This window comes from Camelus dromedarius, chromosome 9 (genome assembly GCF_036321535.1).
Source record: "Camelus dromedarius isolate mCamDro1 chromosome 9, mCamDro1.pat, whole genome shotgun sequence".
In the NCBI taxonomy this organism is placed as follows: Eukaryota; Metazoa; Chordata; class Mammalia; order Artiodactyla; family Camelidae; genus Camelus; species Camelus dromedarius.
The window spans coordinates 50,267,958-50,289,895 of NC_087444.1; the positions used below are offsets into that span (position 1 = coordinate 50,267,958).

The 21,938-nt window shown below is 54.4% G+C and overlaps 1 protein-coding gene across 3 annotated transcripts in view; it reads left to right on the top strand.

Annotated features, from left to right (window-relative positions):
- ZNF423 (zinc finger protein 423) overlaps positions 1-21,587 on the top strand; it is a 313,307-nt gene extending 291,720 nt beyond the window's left edge. For all 3 annotated transcript variants that reach the window (XM_064489189.1, XM_010990090.3, XM_031458497.2), the window contains one exon: positions 20,895-21,587. In XM_064489189.1, the coding sequence (XP_064345259.1) occupies positions 20,895-20,924 (30 nt within the window). In that variant the 3' untranslated portion in view covers positions 20,925-21,587. The remainder of the gene's footprint in view (positions 1-20,894) is intronic.
- The last annotated feature ends 351 nt before the right edge of the window (positions 21,588-21,938 follow it).

Sequence of the window (21,938 nt, forward strand, 5' to 3'; positions counted from 1 at the left end):
AGTGCCTTTAGCCTGGGCCTTTTCCCTGGACATTGTTTCCCCAGCTGCGCCCCAGGTTCAGTGGAGGGAGGTATGCAGATTTAGTTGGGGATGGGAGACAACGCTGTAAACCCCGGTCTCAACCGGCAGGGCTGTTGGCCTCGCATTTCCAGCCTCGGGCCTCAGCAGATGAAGGCCTGCGGCCCTGTGGGCCCCTTGCCAGGGGTTAGCTGACCTGAGGGGAGGGGCAGGCTCTGCCCGCCCAGCCCAGCTGTCTCTGAATCCCCGTGGACACCTCTGTACCCACAGACAAAGGCAAGGATGGCTCTTCCTTCTCCCCTTCCTGAGAGCCTGGCCGCAGCCCCATTCTTCATTGTCACTGAGGGAATGCAGGGGCAGTAGGGGGGTGAGGGGCGCCGATTCCCAGACACTCAAGGTGGACCCCCCACCCGCCGAAACTAGACAGGAAGTCGTAACAGCCGCCACCCTGGGTGGATCCCGTGTGAGCCTGTTCTCAGCATTTTGCGTGGATTGTCTCAACACAGTCCTGGGGAGTAGGCACTCTTATCCCCATTTAGAGATGTGGAAACTGAGACTCAGAGAGGTTAAGTGATTTGCCCAGGGTCCCTAGCAGATGTCAGAGCCACTCACAAAGCCAAATTGTCTTTGCCACCAAGGCAAACAGAAACCCTCCAAAGTTTAAATGAATTGCCATTTATATGAGCTAATGGATTTAAATGAGGCCTGCGGTGCTGAACTATAAAAAGCCCCGTGTCAGGGGACCCAGAAACTATTTTAGTAGTTGGGCCAAGCAGGTAGCACAAATAGCAGGAACAGGGGATGCAAAAGAACCTGCTGGCAGGTGGGCCCAGGCGGAAGCACCCTGGGGCCCGGGCCCTGTTTGCCAGACTGGAGCTCACGGCCAGGAGCCTGCAAACCTTCCTGCGACGAGCAAGGGGGTGAGTTCAGCTCAGGCCAGGCTTGGGGAGAGGAAGGCTGGGTCCAGTTGTGGAGACAGGGACCTCAGAAGACCCTGTGCTTCCGCGTGCTGCCAGCTTCCTGCTTCCCCGGCTTTGCTGGGTGCTGCCACAGGAGGCTGAGCAGGGAAAGGTCTCCTGTTGCTGGACTGTCTAGGATGGGGCGAGGCTGTGGGGAGCGGTGGGCCGGCCCGGTGCCCTGGAATCTCGGCTCCCTCATTGACAAAGCCCCGGGGCCGCAGGAAGCACTGCCTGAGCCGGGCCCGCAGTGGCAAAGCGGCCAGCCCGGCGTGGAGCGGGTGCATTTAAAGGATTAGTTCACGCTGTTTGCTTGTGTGTGCCTAATCACGCCGCTTCCAGCTAAATGATTACAATTGATTAAAAGCAGAGCTAGGTATTCTAACTAGCAACCTGGAGCCCTTCCAATGGGGCAGGCTGGGCCCTGCCAGGCTGAATCCTAGTCCCCAGCCAGGGGGAGGTATCTGTGAGCCAGGGGCGTGGTCTGAACTCCAGGGGAACCCTTGCTTCTTAGCCTTTGTGAATGTTTGCTTTACCCTTCCCCTCATTCCATTTTCATGTAACAAACATTTACTGAGTACCTATTATAGGCGCCGACCCAGGGCCCTGGGCTTGTACACTGGTCCCTGTTCTCATGGAGCCGACATTCTACAGGAGACACTGATGATTCGTCAGTAAATACATGAATGAGGTCATTTCAGATTGTGGGATTTTGAAGACAGTAACACATTGCATTGGGACAGAAAATGAAGTGTGTGTACACATACATGTGTGCATCTGTGTCCGGGTGCGGGGGAGGGACCGTTGAGGGTGAAAAATCAGATCAGGTGGTCAAGGAAGGCTGGCATTTCAACTGAGTCCTGAAGGTTGAGAAGGAGCCAGTGTGGGGAAGAGCCCGGGAGCTACCAGGAAAGGGAACAGCCAGTGCAAAGGCTCAGAGGCAGGGGCAGATCTGGGGAGTCTAAGGAACAGAGAAAAGGGCATTCGGGTCAGAGAGGGGTGAGCAGCCTCCTGTTCTGTACTTGTGGGCTGTTCTTGTCTCGGCTTCTGGGATGCACCTTTCTTGCTGAGTCTTCTGCTTGAATACCTTTCCCTTCCTCTCAGTCTTCAGGCCCCAGCTCGAGTGGTCCTTTCTCTGAGAAGGCCTCCCTTGTGCTCCCTCCTTGGGCTTCTCCAGCCCTGCATTTAACCCCCGATCCCTTGCCTGTACAGATTGTCACAACATGTCTGCACCTGACTTCCAACCCTAATGTGAGTTTTTGGAGGTGGAGCCTCTTTCTGCCAGCCAGCCAGCCAGCCAGCCAGCCATCCACTCACCCATCCACCATGTTTTACCATATTTGTTTTTAGCACCTAGAAAGTCTTTAGCACCTAGAAATAAAGGAAAGAGAACACAAACAAGGAAAGGGGGAAAAGAAGGAATGTTGCAACTGCAGATTCTAGAAGCCCAATTTTCTAAATTTCTGGTCCTTATAAGATGGGTAACCAAGGAGCCAGTTTCCTTGCCTCTTTGCGCTGCTGCTGTCAGATCCAGCCAGATAATTATAACTAATAATAATTAAAAATTGAAAGTGCTCTAGGCACATACTTAGCATTTGACTCTTTGGCTGAGTGTTCTGTGAGGAGCACCGTCTTCCTCCTTCCTGCTTTAAAGATAGCCCGATCTGTGGCACCCACCCCTGCAGGGAGAGCCAGGCCTGGCTGGGCTTGGCCTGGGGGAGTAAGAGGGAGGTGTCTGGTGACACCCAGCAGTGGGGCCGGGCAGTGAGCACCTGTTGCTGGCTTTGGAGTCCTCCCCAGGTTGTCCCACCTCCACTGTTGATTATTGCAGATGCTTGTACTTTTCTGGCCTCAGTTTCCTAGTCTGTGCAATGGAGTAGGTCCTACTGCCTCGGGATTCGTGAAGGAGAGTTCACGTGCAGAAAGCACTTGGAGAGCACTTAGAATATAAAGCTTCCTGTAGGTCATTACTGCACATTTCAGGGTGTGATCCCTTTGTGTGTCCTGCCTTCCTCACTAGGGCAGGAAACCAGAACCCAGCACAGCCCAATTTCTGTTCATTGTGGCAATATGGTGCGGCAGTGCCGTGCCCACACTGTGTGCCACAGCCTGGCTGCAAATCCCATCCCTGTCCACCGAGCCTCTGTGTGACCTTGAGCAAGTCACTGACCCTCTCTGATCCTCAGCAGATGTGGGGTGGGTAATAGTCTCTTCCTGTGGGTGTTGGGAGGACCGGAGGCAGTGGTGTCTGTAAAACCTTCAGCACCTGGTCTAGCTGGAATCCGGGTTCAGTAAGGATCTGCCACTCTTGTCACCATTTGTAACCAGGCTCTGCTGCCCATGGGCTTTGGTTCATTGCTTCACGACTCATTTCTCAGCCCGTTGTGCAGGGATGTACTCAGTGCAGCCCATGAGTGTTGGCTGAGCACCTCCCATGTGCCAGGTGTGTGCCGGTGCTGGGGACACAGAGAGGCCTCCATCCCTCAAGTACGCGGGGAGAGGAGCAATGAGCTGATGAGGACAGACAGGAAGAGTGTTGACTCCGTTTGTGGCTTAACCTAGTATAATACGCTGCACGAGAACCTAGCATCATAGCCTGTCATCTCAGTCCTGTCTCACACAGCAGAGCTACTGTAGCCAGTAGAACCCAAAGCTGGGCCCCATGTGACGTTGCAGGGGTCCCGGGGGCCTGGGCTCTGCCCCTTCTTCTCTGTGTCTCCAGGCCTGTCCATCTGTCTCTTAGTTGATGCACTCTTGAGTGGGGCAAGGCCTTTCCCACTCACAGGATAGTGTATCGTCATTGTCACCGTCATGCTCTCTTGCCACCACTTAGGGGAGGTGAGCCTCCTGGTGGGCCGTGTGTGGTTTAGCGTCTGCATCTGGAGAAGCCTGAGGGGTGAGCACTGATGCTGCTCCTTGTCCTTCTGCGGCCGGACATAGGCCCTCACCCATCACCACAATGTAGTCTGGGAGCCTGACTCCATCTCTCCACATGTGCAGTCTTTTGAGAACCCACAGTGGCCCCACAAGTGTGGCATCTTATGAGCTCCATGTCATAAGTGGGTAAACTGAGGCTCGCCAGCTGCTAGAGGGGCAGAGCTGTGAACACAGGCAGTCTGACGCTAGTGTCTGTGTTCTCGGCCCTGAGGCTGGGGCAGTGGGCTTGCTGGTGACTGTCAAGCCCTTAGGAGCTAAAGGCAGGCCGCTGGGTGCTGGGTGCAGGCAGGCCTCACCTCCCAGGAGGGCAGGAGTTCCAGAGGGTGACTCAGAGGCTGCACGGCTCCCGGGGCACGTGGATGCCTTGCTCTGAGTGAGCTGTGGCTGCCGTGGTCACTGCAGAGAGGAACAAGGAAGGGACAGGCCCAGGAGAAGCCTGCGCCTGGCTGTGCCCAGATGCCCTCGCAAGCCCCGGGGCTCTGCCGGCCTGAGCGATGAAGTGTGTGGAGGCCCAGGTGGGGCTGGGGGGCTCCCCCCAAGGGCCAGCTCTGGGCAGAGATGGCACTTGGAATCGGCCTCGGGCTGCCCGTCTGCCCATCGGAGCCTGTCATTCATGCCCTAGGGCGGGGGGCCAACCAACTTTGGAGGGGCACCATGCCATGGTGACAGATGGGCTTGGGGGAGCTGCCAGGAGCCTGAAGCCGGCGGCCATTGTATGTGTTGTGAGCCCAGCCCTTGCCGGCGCTGTCCCAGCCGGGACCGAATGCCTTCAGTTTCTTAGAAACAACAATACTAGAAGAGTGGGTGCACGTTGGTCCAGGGCTCCCAGGCCTCGTACAAAGCCCTGCCCCCGTCATTGACTTAGACAAAGAGGCAGTCGATGTACAGGAAAGACCCAGGACCTTGGGGGCCAGACGGTGTGAATGTCAGTTGCGTCTTCAAGGTCCCTGTGACCTTGGGCATGTGACTTCCCCTCGGAGATTCACCGTCCCACCTGGGCAATAGGTTGATGCTGCCTCTCAGGGAGGGTTAACGCAGGGATGCCCCGTATTGTTTGTGAGACACGGGACACAGTGCCTGGGCCCAGGAGGGCCTAACGGAGGGGTGACGGGGATAGAATTGTTGTGATGTCGTTGTCCCACTTTCCGATGGGAGACTGGAGATCATGCCACACAGTAAATGGCAGAGCCAAGCCTGAGAGGCCAGGAGGGGTGGGGAACAACCCCAGGGATGATGAGGAGATCTTTGCATTGATTATCCTGTTTTGTCCTCAGGACCATCCTTTGAGGCCAAAGTGGTTGCTCTCCCCATTTTGCAGAGGGGGAGACTGAGGCACACTAGGCAGTGGCAGAGATGGAATTTGAGCCTGGGCAGTGTGGCTGTAGAGCCTGAGCATTGACCCACTGCCCTGACACCGGGCGCAGGCTTTTTCCTGCTGCAGAGCCCCACACGTGTGAAAAAGGAGGCCTGCTTTGTCTCTCGGCACCACAGTCTGTCTGCTCCGCTTGTTGGGAGCAGGCTGGCTGCCCCCACCCAGGGTTGGGTGGCTGGGGGTGCTTGGCCCCCTCCGGTGGAGAGCTGAGAAGCGGGTGCTCTCGGCGGAAGCCCGGATGGCACTCTTTGGTCGAGCAGGAACAATTACTAATGACATTTAGAAGGAAATTAATGATGAGAAATGCAAGTTGGCATTTCGGGAGCGCCAGTCAGCAGCCGCGCGTCAGCACTCACAGGAGAGGCCGGGGTCGGGGCCGGGCGTGGAGGGAGAGGGAGGAGACGGCAGAAATTAATTTTGCTGTGTCAATAACGGATATGGCCCAACTCGTTCTGCTTCTGGAGTTTAGACAGAATCAAGCATGGACTGGCTAGGGCTCAGCCAGGGCTGTGTGCTGTGATATGGGCGAGTGCAGACGACAGGTTCTGTTTGGTGTCTTCTTTCACTGGTGGCAGGAGGCAGGGGGGGTGGGCAGGGGACAGTGAGAAGGGGGGAGGTAGCCTTAGGACCAAGCCATTTGGGCTTAAATCCAAGCACCACCTCTTACCTGGTGCATAACTTAGCACGTTGCTTTGCCTTTCTGAGCCTCAGTTTCTTCATCAGTAGAATGGGGACAACTGGGGACATGTAAAGACAACGTATGAAGACCAGGCAGCCCGGCAGGAGCTCAGTATATGGTAGCTATTAGCATATTCCACTGACATATTCTAAGATGCACAGCTTTTTTTTCTCATTCCTAGATCGGAATACTTCACTTGTATGTTAGAGTTTAATTGGTCATTTTTTGTGTGTTTGCTTGTTGTGATACATCAAATACTGGGGCAGCTTATATTCTTTGGAGTCTTAGAAGAGATAAAATATGGCTTGGGTAGGAAGCATGGTGGACGGTGAGGAGGAAGCCAGATGCTGAAATTGTCTGGGGCAGGGATCGGGGTTCCCTGTGGGATAAGGGAGCATGCCAACCCTTTCCTTCCCGTCAGGTGCTCCAGAATGATGGAGAAGTGTCCCATCCAGCTTCCCCTCATACGGAGGGGAGAGGACACACCCAGAGAAATATCGTTATTATAGTAACATTGAGCATTTTTACAGGGTGGAGGGTGAAAACGTATAGTCTGTGGCCCTGGGGATTTGAGAACCTTTACATGGTTGTCTATGTTTCAAAGTGGAGATTTCCTATAATTATAGTGGCTAACATTAATATAGTGCTTATTAAGTGCCGGACATTGTTCTTAGCACTTCCATGCATGAAGACATTCAGTCTTCATAATGCCTCTATTACTGGGATAAGAGAACTGAGGCACAGAGAGGTTAACTAACTCCCCAATGTCACAGAGCTGGTCAATGCTGGACCTAGGCCCCCGGCCCCGGATTCTGTCCCTTTTACCACCACACTAAATGGCTAGATTTCTTGATTTTTCTGCAAATGAGACCTGGCAGCCCCTGGACCACAGCCCTGCATGACAGCAATCAGCTGTCCTCTTTAGACACGGGGATGTGATCTCTGGTTTAACACCCTCCCCCACCCCACCCCACACCTGGTCGGCCTCACCTGGTTCATTACCCACCTGGGCTCTGAGTTTGAGGCCCTGTTGCAACACTTCACAGTTTGCAAATATTATCTCCCTGGCGCCTCCATAGCTGGGAAACACTAGAAATTTTGCAGACCTGAAAACTGAGGCTGGGGGGAGCAGGGCCCAGGGTGGGAGTGGGGAGTGTATTCCACCCATTTGAGTTTGGGTATTTGAAGAGGGAGACAGGTGGGGCTCCCTGCTCTCCAGCTCAGTGACAGGTTCCCCCACTGAAACCAGACGTGGATGCTCAGACCAACAGCTGTATCCCTACAGTGCCATCTCAGTCTCCCCATCCTTCCTTTTGAAGCTGCCACATCAAAAATGTGCGGTCACCCGTGCTTTTGAGTTGACAGGGATGGCAAAGCCTTGTGGTTAGCATTGATTATGACACTATTAAGTGTCTGTGTACCACTTTACATATAGTAAAAATTTTGACATGTGTTACCTAATTTGAAGCTCATAACAAATATTATTTGTCCCATTTTTCAGGTGAGTAAACAGGCACTTAGAAAAATGACTTACTTTGGGTCACATATGTATTTTAAGTGGCTAAAGCTAGATTTGAATTCCAAAGCCCACTGTATTTCCACCAACCCATCCACCCTCCTACCCGTTTATTTATTCATGTACTCTTCTTTCTCTTCCCATTCACCCACCTGCCCCATTCATTCATCTACACATTCACTTGTCTGTTCATCCATCCATCCATCCATCACCCACTCATGTACCATCCATCTTTCCATCCATCCACTCATCCATCCATCATCTACCCACTCATCCACCATCCAGCCATCCATCATTATTGAGTGCTGAGTGCTGGGAACTACACAGCTTTCATGACCCCTTCCTCACATGCTCTTAATTCCATGCTTAACTGCTACCCAACCCTCCTCCCACCCTAAAACTGCACATACCCCCTACACACACACATGCATGCACACACCCTTCTGGGGAGTTGAGTGGGACAGGATGGACTGGGGATCTAAATGATCCTTGGTTTGCCTCATGGAAACCAGCAAGTTCTGGTGGTGGAAGGGGGGGGCGTAGGGCTCTTGGTCAAGGTGGGGCAGGTGTGTGGGCAGTGATGACGTGCCCACAGTTTGGCTGGAAGCTGAGTGTGTACGAGAGAGCAGACAAGGCATTGCAGGCTGGGCCACAGTGTTCTTCAGCCCCGTCAGTGGGCCCCGCTCCCAAGGAGCCCTGCCTTTCTAGGTGCTAGGGGGTCACCCTTAGCCCCTTGCTTTGTGCCAGACTGGACGTCCTCTCCGAATGGACAAGAATATACGCCCAAGTGTTTTCATAAGAACCTTCGCGATCATTAAATATAATCGGTCTCAGCTGCAGTTTTGATCGCTGGTGCATGCACACAATTCATCACAGCAAATTAGGTCCGTCTCCAGAACTTCTGGCCCTGCAGCCTGGGGGGCTGTCAGCAAGGGGGCTGGGCCGCGTGGGCTCTGGAAGACATTTTGGGGGGTGATGAGCCATGTTTTCTGAGGAGGACCATCCTCAGAATAATCTGCCAGAACAGCTCTCCATCTGCAGGGGTGAATTTTTAGAAATTTTGAAGACGCAGGAAAGTCTTAGCAAAAAATTTGGAGAAAAGAAGAAACGGATATGATCAAAGTTTTAAAATATCATTTATAAAACCAGAAAGCACTGGTTTAGTTGAGGGACTGAACATATGTGTTCTGTATAATTAGTGACCGTGTGACCTAGATTTTCCAGGACAGTCCTGATATCGAGTCTTCCATCCCAGCTATTGGCTATCTGTCCTGATTTTTTGGCTTGTGAACTATGATGGCTATATATGGAGCTGAGTTTTCTCATCAAATTTTAATGAATAAATATTTAAAGCTGTAAAGGCCTAGAAAGATTTCAGAAAAAATTAAAGGGAAAAACTCCCTCCCACTTTTTTCCCCGCAACATGGCAAAATATGCCTGGAGGTGTGCCTCCTGCTCGTGTGTGCCTTCCCGCCTTCCCCACTGAAGCAGCAAAGGAAATGCTTCCATCCAGCAGGGTGTGAAAGCTGGTCTGGGCCCCAGTCCTTTAGACTTGGCAGTGACTGCAAGGGAGGCCTCTCTCTGCAGCGAGGCTCAGGCCACTCTGCTCAGGGCAGAAGCTCCCGGTTCCAGAGGTCTCCCGAGGTCCTCTGTTCTTCTGTGACCTGCTGCCGGGAGCCGTGCCATTGACAATAGCGATAAGCTTGGGCACCTGTGCATCACGGAGGTGGAGATGGTCTTGCGGCCAGTGCCCCCCAGTGATGTGACCCCTGGATCCTGCAGGTCCCGCCCATCCACCCGAGGCCTCGACAGGCTGAGTCTTGCTGCTACAGTCTGTGCAACTTCCAGCTTCCAACCCTGGTGCCAGAGTCATGAAGGTGACAGCTCAGGGTTTGCACTGCCATCTGCACCAGCTATTGGCGTAGAATGCGACATCTCACCCTCCCACCTGGCCTCTTGCTCCATAAGATCCCACCCAATTTTTTTAAATTGTGGTAAAATACATATAACATACAATTTGCCATCTTAATCATTTTTAAGTAGACAGTTCAGTGGGAGGAGAGATGGGTACCAGGAAACTAAGTACGTTCACGTTGATGTACAACCATCAACACCATCCACAGAACTTTTCCGCCTTCCCAAACTGAAACTCTGTCCCCATTACACACTAAGTCCCCATTCCCCCTCCCCGCAGCCCCTGGAAACCATGATTCTACTTCCTGTCTCTGGGACCCTCACAGTAGTGAATCCTACCTGCAGTCTTTGTCCTTCCGTGACTGGCTCGTTGCATTTAGCATAACGTCTTCAAAGGATCCCTCCACTTCTAAGAGAAAAGTAGAATGTGCCCTGGGCTGGGCGGGGGACACGGAGGAGAGGGCAACCCTATTTCTTCTCTCCCCAGCCCTGTCAGTGGAGGCTTTGCCTCACTACAATAGCTCGCTGGCTGTCATTTCAGAAATACTCACTGAGTCATTAGCAAGTGTGGGCTCTGAGCCGACACGGGGCCCAGCAGAGGACAGAGATGAGCTCCCTGCCTGCAGCTTATGGCCTCTCAAAGGCCAGGGAAACATCCTGTCATTGTAGATTGAGGAAAGTGCTGGAAAGATACCTGTGCAGGTGCCGAGCTGCCCCAAGACAGGGGTCACTTATCACGTGGGCTCAAGGGCTTTCCCAGGGAACAGAAATCAGATGCGGAGGAGCCTGGCAAGACTGGGGGGAGCATCCTGGGCAGCGGAGTGGCCCCTGTGAGGGCCGAGCTGGGAAGAAGCTTGGCCTGCCTGCGGAGCTGGGAGAAGCTGAGGCTTCGGGGCCAGCAGGCGCCAGACCTTGTAGGACTGTCAGGGCTGGGAGCTGGGGTCCAGGGCCTGAGTTTCTTCTGGGTGTGGTTGGAACCCACTGCGGGGCTAAGCAGAGATCTCCCACTTCCCTGCTTCCTGGAAGAGAACCCGGGACGTGCCTCTCACAGGACTTTATTTCCCCGATGCTTCATCAGCCAGAAAGAGGGCGCCCCGACAGGAACCCGTGTCATCGGCAGACGGGGGCTTTCAGGAGGAGTCCCTGCAGTGGTGTGAGTGTGGGAAGGTTAGCTGCACGGCGTGGGGAGACGAAAGGCCAGAAATAACAATAACCAACCCCTGAACCACTTTGCAGCATGGTGTCTGTGTAATGTCTGTGTGTGTGTGTGTGTGTGTGTGCACACGCACGTGCGTGCCTGGGACTGTGGGGTGTCCATGAGCATCTGTGAATGTGTGTTATACGTGTGTGTGTGTGTTTCACTGTCAGGTATCCATGAGCGTGTGTATGTGCATGTGTGACTGCGGGGTATCCTTGAGTATGTGTGTGTGCGCATTTCATTTTGGGGTTTCTGTGAGTGTGTGTGTTTGAGGGTGGGCATAGGTGAGGGAGGGAAGGGGAGCCCTGTTGTACAAGCGCCCCCAGTGGCAGTCCCCCACAGTACCTGGCTCTCTCCTTCTCCCCTGTGAGATATGGTGGGTGATGGGTGGGAGGAGTTTCAAGTTCTTTGGAAGAAAGGAAGGTATGAGGGGATAATCATTAAGAATCTTGAACGGGGTGGATATGGCAAACTGGTGCTGCTCTCTTCGAGTGATTGAGGGAGGGGCTGCCTGGTCCCCCTCCTTGAGACAGCCACATTGTCACTCCTGGGTGACCCTAGGGAAGGCGGGTTTCCTTGGTTTGCTAGCACCCGGCCCACCGGGAAACACTCAGGCCATGTGGTGGGCCCCGCCCACCAGGCAGTGGCACCTGGGACCTGCAGGACCACGCTGGCCACACAGAACTTCATCTTCTACCCTCCATCCTCTTCTTCAGAACATAACCGTGCAAGGTGCCACATCTCATTCCCTCAGGCGAGGACCCTAAATTATAACGAGCCATGTGCCATCTGATGGCACCACCCACCCGCGCTCCGCCCTAGGCATCAGCCAGTCATTATACTGGAAGATGTCTCAAGCGTCTTGAGGGCTTCTTAGAATACCAGCAGCCTCAAGCTGGCAGCCCGAGGGCCAGATTTGACCTGCAAACATGTTCTCATTGGCGGCATCATGCTTTAAACATCAAGATATTTTCTATTAAAAAAAATCTCGATTTTTCAGTTTTCCCTGCAGAACCAGGAGCACTGGCAGCACTGGGCCTGCATTCCCGTGGGGCGGTCACTGCCTGGAGCTGCCCCTTTCTTACGAGGCTTGGGGTCTCGGGTGACACAGAGATTACTTATTACTTTGGCTTTGCACCTGGCCTGGGCCAGGCTCACTTGTGTCGACCCGACCGGGAGGCCTTTGTCCAGGTCAGAGGAGCCCTGCCCCCTGCAGCTAGGTCTCCTGGCATCAGCCACTGTTTCCCAGTATCTCAACCTTTACTGTGAGTTTGGGGCCCCACGGATAGGATGTTTCAGGCTTCCAGAGAGTTCTGTGCACATTTTTTTTGACCACCACTAAGAGCAGCAGATACGTTTTGAGGTGGGATGAGATACCCCTCTCTTGGTTTTGGGAGCCCATTCACCCAGCGCCATTTTTTAATTGATACTTTTTTTTGGTTGGGGGGGGTGAGGTAATTAGGTTTATTTATTTATTTATTTTAATGGAGGTGCTGGGGCTTGAACCCAGGACCTCGTGCATGCTAAGCACACACTCTCCCACTGAGCTACACCCTCCCCACTACTCCAGCGCCATCTTTAATGGAATTTCAGCACCTGGACCTTGGTCTCTCCTCAGGCTCTGCAGTGGCATGCACGCTCAGACTCCCGCCCTGCTCCAGCAGGATGGAATCATATCTTTTAGGGGTTTCACTCAAGCTTTGTGGGGGGCAGGGAGCATGTCTTCATTTGTATTTGAGATCAATCCCAGGGGCTGGTTCCAAGCAGACCCTTGGCTGATGTGCTCAGAATGAACTTCCTAGTGACCCGTGACAGGCCAACACGGTGTCCCAACCCAGGAGTGGGGCTAGAGTCCATAGAAGGAGCTTGTGGTCGCCTGGCACACCATTGCCAGGACCCTTGATTCTCCGCCCTTAGTCCTGAGTCTGCTAGGTACCCTGGCCCCCAGGGACCCCCACCTCCCTTTGGAGAAGCAGCAACAGTGGTAGTCAAATTAACTCTGGGCTCAGGGTCAGGCCTGCCGCAAAGGAGGGGCAGATCTGTAAGCAGCCCTGGAAAGATTTTACCTTCCTCCACCTGTGACACGGCCATCGCCCCTCGCTTTCCTGTGCGCAGCGGCTATCTACAGTCGAGGCTTTTGCCTGGGATTCTCTGCTCACAGACAGGCTGCCTGGACCCATTTGCGTGCTGAAGTGCGGCTCCCTGGAGCCCATGGTCCCTCTGGGCGGGTATTGTTAGTTCCCTTGCTTTGTTGGGTGACTGTGAATGGGAGCCTGTTTACGAGCTGAGTTCCTAATAGAAGGCTTCAGTTCCCTCCTAATAATCTATTCTCTGGTGGGTTTTATTTCCAAAGCACAGCAGTACAGAACCTTGCCCCCTTGGGAGTTTATTGAGCTTTTTTTTTTTTCTCACAACATTTTCTCCCACATTTTCACTCGAAGGATGCTGTTTTTCCCGCTCATGGATCCCGCCCGCCTTGGGCTCATGTGTCCTGGGTGCTGTTGGGCGTTGGCGAGAGGGGTTTAGAGGGGGGCACTTGCTTCCCTGCTTGGGGTGCTAAGAGCAGAAAGCAGATGGTCAGCTCCTTTGGGGACACCTCCAGCAGACGCAGTCAGGGCCATGTGGCTCTTCCTCACATGCCCCCAGGTGACTTTAGGTCCCTGAAACTGCTCCTGCTCTGTGTTCCACCAGAAAGCAGCAGATTCCGCCCCCCAAAACCAGCCAACCCCGCTGCTCCCTGGAAGCTAGAATCTCCCTCCACACCAGGAGTTCTGGGGGAACTGAGGCTCCCACTCTAGAGACAGACTTCCCTGGCTAAGCGGGTGCGACGCTCACTTCCTGCTGCTCTGGAGTGGCAGACGACAGCCTGTCTCGCTGTCTGCGAGGCAGGGCTGGGAAAGCCCACACACATCCCCACACGTGCAGGAGCTGCCTTGGCCCCGTAAGACATCTCAGGCTTTGTCCCGAGCCAGTGGGTCACCAGCCTCACTCCAGACCCTCCTGATGCCAAGGACGGTGTCACTTCCACACGGGCAAACCTCTCCCTGCCCTCTGTGCAAACGGGCTGCCGCTGGCTCGCTGGGTGGGCCCATGGGACGTGGGGCGCGTACACGTCAGAGCCTGGGCCCCCAGGAGAGCGGCTGCGTCACCGGGCAGGCATTTAGAGGGAACCTTGGCCATCACTCACTCCTAATTTTCATGACGTGCGTTAGCTAAATCGTGTTCTGAGTGTTCATTCAGTGCTGTTTATGGCGTGCTCTCGAGTGCGCTTACCGTTTGTCAGAAGTGCAAACTAGCGAACATACGAGCCTTTAAGACAGGCCATCTGTTCGTCTTAGACCCTTGGACGATTGTCAAACGCTGCTAAAAATAAGTGCTCACTAGCAGAGAGGGGCTGCCCAGGTGATACACAGCAGAGAGGGAAGCGGGCTGCCTGCGTCTGTACCCTCCCCAAAGGGAAAGATACAGCGTGTGTGCTGGGGGGGAGGTTCGGGGGGGTACCCTGGAAGGAAGCCGAGGGGGACGAGAGCATGAAAGCCCTGCTGATAGGCCTTTTTGGCTGGAGGTATGCGCGTCTCCCTGTTCCTTGCCTCTCGTGTAACTCCACAGCTCAAATATCTTCGATGGCTCCCCATGGCCCAGATTTAAGGGCAAGCTGCCTCGTCTGGCATCAAGGAGCCTCATCAATAAGGCCCCCGCCTTCCTTTCCAGGCTCGTCTCCATGGCACATACCCTGTGCTTCTGCCAAGCTGAATTATTCATTGTTCCCCCAACATATGCTGCACTTTTCACATTTCGCAGGCAGAAGAGTGCTGTGATTAAGAGTGGGCCCTGCACACAGACTGCACGGGTGCAGCCATCGCCAGCTGCAGGACCTCAACTTTGTGCCTCGGTTTTCTCATCTGTGAAATAGGGATAATGAGAGCATTTACCTCCGAGGGGTGTCATGAGGCTTAAATGAGTTAAAATAAGTGAAAGGTGAAGAATGACGTCGTGAGAACCTGATAAATGTTAGCTGTGAGCATTGTCAGGATTCTTCACACCTCCAGCCTTTGTCCGGGCGGTCCCATCTTCCTGGAAAGTGGGCACACACTTGCGCGCGCGCACACACACACACACACACACACACACACAGACACACGCCAGTGCAAATCCTAACTTAAGCCATCCTTAAAGGGCGGCCGGGAGGCCAGCTTTTTCCTTCAGCCCCTCCCAATCAGACATCGTCTCCCCATGGCCCCTTTTTGTGAACTCTCACCCCCTCCTTCAGCCATCAGCTGGGCAAAGGCCTGGATGTGCCTTACTCTCTCTCTCTGTATTCTGTCCACCAGACGGGACCAGGCTCCATGTGTGTTAAATGAACAAATCCCAGAACCCCGCTCAGCCTGAGCATGGCTGCAATGTTAGCCCGAAGGAGCTGCCTTTTCACCTGGAAATGATTCTTCCCGTGGTTAAGGCAGGTTCTTGGACTCGGTCTCTGCTCCTGGAGACTGCTCTTTAAAGCCAGCCTTGTGAGAGCCACTGTGGCTGAAGCCACCAGGGAGGGGCCCAGCAGTAGGCAATGGGGGAGAGGGGACTGACCACAGCCTCTGTCCCAGCCTAGAGCCAGAAGGTGACGTGGGGTCAAGGTGAAGCCAGGTGGGCTCTGCAGGTGGGGCTGCGTGAGCAGGGCAGGTAGGATGTTCTGGATGTGGGGGGCTGTGCCTCTGCTCCCTTAATCTGCCCTGGTGATGCAAGACCAAGCCCTGGGACCCAACCTTCTCTTGTGCCCCTTGAGAGTGAGGGTCAGTGAGTACCGTTCCCCCACCCTCACTGTGGAACTGTGAGCATCTCAAGGGAGAGGCTGGGGCTGCGCTGTCTCTGTGTGTCCAGTGCCCAGCTGGGGTCTCTGTGAATGGCTGCGGAAGGAAATAGAGAATGACTGAATGAGCACACACCTCCTCCCCCACCTCACCAGAGAGCCCACTCTGTGCCCTGGGGTGAATTGTGGGACAGAGGTTGTAGCCGGGGGCTTGTGGGGAGGGGGCAACGGAGGGAGGGCCTTTATCAGCTGATGCTGCTCCAGGGACAGGACCATCCAGGGTGCGGCCTTCTCCAGAGCACTCCTGAGATCTCATCAGCCCTCAGGACACACAGGAGGAGGAGCTGGAAGAGGCCTGGTTGATCAGTCCATCGAACCTCCATGAAGCCTCCACTGTAGGCCCCAAAGCATGTTTGGTGCCAAGGAGGCACAACCAGGGAACAAACAGCCCCTCCCTCATAGAGCTCCCTGTATCTTGGACACCTTTTATGGAGATGGATAGAGCACTTACTCTCAGCCAGCCTGAGATAAGGACACTCAAGTCATCTCCTGAGTCCTCGGGGCATCTTAGGAAGTGGGCTCGGTTATTTCTGTCCCCTGCAAGCCCCCAGAGGTCAGGGCATTTGCTCAAAACCACATGGATAGTAAGTGGCAGGGCCAGGATGCAAACCCACGACTCAGCCCTTCTCAGCCCACTAAGGGCTTCTCACCTACCTTGCAATCCCCTGGGGCAGAGGCTAGCACGCATGGGGCACCTGCAAAAGACTGAGCGAGGTGCCAGGACTTTAGAGATGTTTTGTCATCAGGGTGGCTGGAGCACAAGAGGAGCAGCTAACGGTGACCTGCAGGGTCCTCTGCAGCCCATGCCTGTGCACCTCAGGGGGTGCAGACAAGTCCCTCACTGCTTCCCGGCAGTGCTTTCCAGGCTGCCAGCATGTTTAAGCACCGCTAGTCTTTTTTTCTTAACACTGTGCAGGGTGGACATCAAAGGGAGACCAAAGCAGGGTCCCACACCAAGGGACAAAATGGAGCTGAAACCTTGAGAAGAAATCCTGGTTGCAGACCAGGGTGGAGTACACCAGTGTGTGTGTGTGTGTTTGTGTGTGTGTGCACGCACACTTGTGTGTATACATGCCTGTTGTGGGGCATGGAGGTGTGTTAAGCCAAGGATGCCCCCTGGGGCTAGTGAAACTGGAATGGGATCCCCACCTGAATCTGACTGGCCCATCCATGCTAGTGTGTGTCTGTGCTTTGGGGAAAATGGTCCAGCCGCAGACTCTGGGACCCTGGTGCTCCCTCGCTGCCCAACACGTACCCTGGCTTGGTCTCGGGATCGAGGTCATTTTACTGCCGAATTCCTAGTCACAAACATGGTGGCTGTCACATAGCAGGGATTTAATAAAGGTTTGTTGAATGAATGAATGAACGACCATGTGAATGAATGCGAGGGTGTGACCGAGGGCTCCTCGGCCTCAACCTTCTGCTGATGACTTACACAGAGAGAGGGTTTGCCCATCACTAACTTGTGCCCCGGGGTAGATGGCCCAGTGCACCAGACACAGGCGCCCGAACGCGAAAGGCGAACAGGGGGTTCCTGAAATCTCCACCGCCAGAGCCGCACTCGCTCCGCAGAGCGGATGGATCTGGGCCGCAAACCAGTGCCGCCCACCCCTTCTCATTCTCCCGTTTTATTTTTCTCACCTGCTCCTCGGCCCACACCTGCGTCTCCCTGGCAGGCAGAGAGGTCCGTGTGGATGCCAGGCGCCCCCCTCTAGGCACCTTCGAGTCCTCGCCGGCTCCCACCCCCACCCCAGCCCCAGCCTTTATGGTGCTGGGAAGTGTTCATCTGCGGGGTCGGTAGCATCTTTAAAAAACGATTTTCTTCCTTCTCTGAAGGGGCTAAATATAGCACAGGCATAAACAGAGAAATAGACATTAAGCCAAAATGCCCTTGTGAGAACCATGCCGGGTGGAAGGAACTCTTTAAGAAGACTTGATGAAGCTCCCCCATCCCTCCAACCGCAGCTCCAAGCTGTGGGGGAAGCAGCCGCGGGTTTTTAGGGTTATTGAACTGGGCCGCTTGGCAGTGGCTCCGCCAGGAGCGGCTCAGCGCACAGGTGTGCTAGTGATTGGTGAGTCCTGGTGACGGTCCCCGCCACCCCTCCACCCTTACCGGGACAGTGCCCTGGGCCTGTGGAGGAGCTGGCCGAGAACCTGGGCTTCTCAGCCTCCCCACCCCCATGCTTATTGGGTGGCCTTGACCCGGCTCCCTCTGGAGCTGCCATCCGGCATCACATACATGTCTTTTGGCATCGACCCCTCCCCCACCCCGTCCAAAAAAAAAAAAAAAAAAAAAAAGAAAACCAGTCCCCTCGAGTGCTGGACCCAGCTGGAGTCATCCCCTTCCCTCCACTGTGCCCTGCCCAGGGCGGAGCATCCAGCAGGCACTTCATAACGCAGTGCTGAGTGAATTCTGGTGGCTGGGCCCCTCGGGGCATCAGGTTTAGCATTTCCATCTGCTGTGACATCGTGGGCTTTGGTTCCTGTGAACTTGGGGGAAGGAAGTTTCACCCTCCTGTCTCAGAACCCTCTTTGAGGAAGTTCTTTCTGGAGTCTAACGGGAGAACCACCAGCTACCGCTCCTTAATAGAAAAGGCCACTGTTGTTTCCACCCACTATGTTGCATTTATTCTTGAATTGTCCTAACCCATGGTCCCAGGTGGAGGTTTCCACATCCAGGATTTCTGTGCCTGCCTGAGCCAGTCTGGACCACACGTGCCACACCGGCCCCTTCTTGGCATCTGGGCAAGAGGCTGCTTCCTTATCCAGAGAGCCCTGGACACCCCCCTTTGCCCTGGTGCTGGTGGGTGGTCCTGAAGATTTTGTGAAGATCAAATATCATCTGGCTTTCTGCTGCCTGTGGAACAGCGTCCACATTCGGGGCATACAGGGCCCCCAGCAGTGCTCCGTGTGACCTCTGTGCTGGGTTCACCCCACTGTGTCTGCATTTGCCAGGCTTCTTCCAGCTTCCGTACCTTTGTCTGTGCCGTGCTCTCCACTTGGAATATCCGCTCCGCTGTCCACACACACACATCCTACCCATAGACTTATTTATTTATTACTCATTTATTTATCCTTCCATTGATTAAAAACTATTTACCCAGTGTCAAGCCCTAGGGACCATGATTTGAAAACAAAAAAGAGAAAGAAGAAAATACATATTTCCCTTCCTAATGCCCCTCCTCTTCCTCCTCCCCAACCCCCCACCAATAAAAAAGGACCTGACCACACCTAGATAGCCTGGGCCACAAGGCACTGTTAACTGGCTGTCGGCAGGGTGGGAGAGGGAGACTGCCATGCCGTTCCTGGCAGCAGTGCCTGCCACACCACCGCTGGGCACCAGAGGCCCGACGGTCGGGTCAGCACGATGCACAGCCCTGGGCCAAGAGCTGTGGGGCCAGAAGAGGACATGAGGCCCGATCCCCACAGCTCAGCAGAGGCAGCCAGTCTGGCACTGAGGACGCACACAGATGTGTGGGAGGTGGGCTGGAGGTGCCTTGAGGGGCTGCGGGGAGGGGAAGCCCTGTGTGCCCAGAGGACTTTGAGAGTGGCACGGTTCACTGGGAGGAGAGCGGAGGCGGGAACTGAATCAGCAAAGGCTTGGGAGCTGGGAATATGGTTTGCTGTAGGGTGGGCTCAGCTCCTCGCAGGACTGGCTGGCTGTGCCCGCACAAGTGCACAGAGAAGTGCCTCGGCTGGAGGGTAGGCGTTCCCATGGAAACCGCCGCATCCCATCTGTGGCCTCAGACAACCTGCCTTGTGCCTCTGGGTCCGTGACACCCCCACCGAGATGCCGGGCCACGCTGGCAGAGTTTGCGCTCGTGTCTGGAGCAGAGTTCGGATGATCCGGGTGCCCATGTGGGTGTAGGGCTCTGTGGGAAGTCTGCCTTCTCACCCAAGCCCCTGGTTCTCTTGGATTCCAGGTGCTACCCTTCCTGCTTCCAAACTGAGTGTCATTTAGCCAGTCTGAGCCTCAGTTTCCTCATTTTACTATGCCCTACCTTCTAAGGCTGCTGTGAGGCTTGAAGAGGTGTGCCTGCAAGAGCACACAGCACGTGTGTTTGCCAACTCTGGCCATGTGGCCTGCACCTGGGAGCCCGGGGAAGGAGGATGGCAGTGGTTCGTGGTTTGTGCCACGGGGAGTCAGTGGGCATCTGCTGTATGAGGATGGGGCGATGCCTCTCCTTGGCCATGAGCTTGCCGGAGGGGTTGGTGACATCAGCATGGAGGCAGCAGCCGTGTCTGCAGTGGGAAGAGGCAGCCACTGGGGCCCTGGACTGGGGAGTGGGGGTCGCCCCAGGGATCCTGGCAAAGCTACGTACGGGCATCTCACAGCCTAGACCTGGCACCCGGGAGAGTCGCAGCGCCATGTCTGACCCCTAGTGGTCACCGGCAGAGCTGCAGGAGTGGTTCCCGGCCCGGCGGAGTCACTGCAGTGGTGGGGGCCCCAGGTCTGGGGAGGCAGGAGCATCCCTGAAAGCTGCTCCCTGTGACTGAGGTCTTGTGGGGCCCCCAAGCAGGGCTACTCTGCCTCAGGTGGATTTCGCTTCCTTTTTCCAGGTGTCATGAGGTTGAATACCACCTGAGGCTTTGATGAGATTGGTCTGGATTTGGACACAAACCGCTGAAAAGAGACAAAAAGATTGTAGGTTCATAGAGGCCAAATCCCACCCACAGCCCCAAGCCACTGGCTCCTATGAAAACCCATCTACACTGTTGGCCTGCTCCAGCTGGGAGGGAGGAAATGCCATGGGCCGTGGAGAGAGGCAAGCGTTTGGCCAGAGGGTCCCACCTGGGGCCTGGATTCCCAGGTGGATTGGGACAAACTACACAATGTTCTTCGGCCAGAGCACTGTCACGTGACTGCATGGACAGGCACCCTCCCTGTGGGTGACCTGCCCCCTGCCACAGGCACCACGGCTGCCCACTACCTCAGCCTGTCCGTGCCACTCGGGTGTTTCTTGGCTGGAGAGCTGTGTGGCACATCTGCTGTCCCCTCCACTAGGCTCAGAGCAGCTCCTGGGAAGGACCAGGAGGGAGATCTGGGGGAAGCCTGCAGGCAATCAGCTATAATTTCCTCCTGATCATTAGAGCAAAAGGGAGATGGAGAGGTGAACAGGGATGTTTTTAACTTCTGCCGCCTCCCCAGCATTTCCCCTCTCCCTCCATATAGCCAGTCCCCACAGTAAGACCTGAATGGTCTAAAAGAAGAAAATTCATTGGGAGCCCAGCTTGGCAGCAACAGGAACCGATCCCCAAGCCCCAAATCAACGTGGTGTCTTGGCAGCTGCGTCCCCAGAGCACTTTTTCCTTGTTGCATTTTGTTTTGTAATAATCGAGATGCTTTTCTGTGGCTCTCGGTGTAAATGCACTGAGTGGGAGGGGACGGGCATGCTCTCCATTCTTCTGCCCTCATGCGTGTCTCCTTTCTTCGCCTTTGCAGAACCACACGATGAGCCAGCACGCACAGTGAGGGACCGCTCGACAGGACACCTCTCCGCAGAAGGCTTGCCGGAGACGCCGTGGGGAGGGCCATTTGAACATTACATCCAATCAAAGTGTCATTTGCAACCCAGATGTAAAACTCTAATGATTTGGCCATGAGGCGCTGCTATTATAAGCAGCTGGAAATGAATATTAATGGCAGAGATTAAAAGTATTCCATGCTCAGTATTTTTTATTGTCCTGCTACAGCTAGTGTGCTTTTAGAGTTTCCGCCGCAGACTACATTTCTAGAGTTAGAGAAACCCGCTTTTTGAGGCTATTGTCCTTTGTTCCTTCATGTATTATATTGATAGTTTTAAAAAAAGGATTAGTGTGATTTTTTTTCTTTGCTTCTTTTTTTTTTTTCTTTTTTGTTTTTCTTTCCCCCCCTTCGGTTAACTACTTTTTAATTGCAATTCTAGGTAATTGTGCATCGTGATGTGATTGCTTGGCTATTGTCTGAATATTTCCTTTTAATTTTTTAATTAAAGACTAATGCTTTGATTGGATTTGCCAGTTCACCGGACAGTGATTAAAACTATGTAATGAATATAATCGGTTTCAGTGCAACTGGATGGTCTGCTTTTAAATGTGACTTAATCTGACTGCAGTAACTAGTACAGTTCAATAAAGGGAATCCATGCAATTAGCATCCGGCTGCCTGGTTCTCTCTGCCCCAGCCCAGGGCTGCGTGGGGGCTGTCGTCACCTATGGGGTGTGTCCCTGTGTGAGTTCCCATGGATCACATGCACCAGTGGGGACCTGCACACAACAGACCCAGCTTCCCCTGGGAAGGAGCAAGGATAGTAACCTAATGCACGCCAACTGGATGAGCCAGCAGGGGGTACAGAAGTCAGAGTGGAAAGAAGCTTTAAGCACTCTGATCTCATTTATGGAAGTGGGGAACAGGCCCAAGGATAAGTGGGCAGCTACTCCGAGTCCATGTAGCAGGTTGGTAGGGTAGTTCACACGCATCCACAGTCATTGTTTCTGCCCCTTGGGT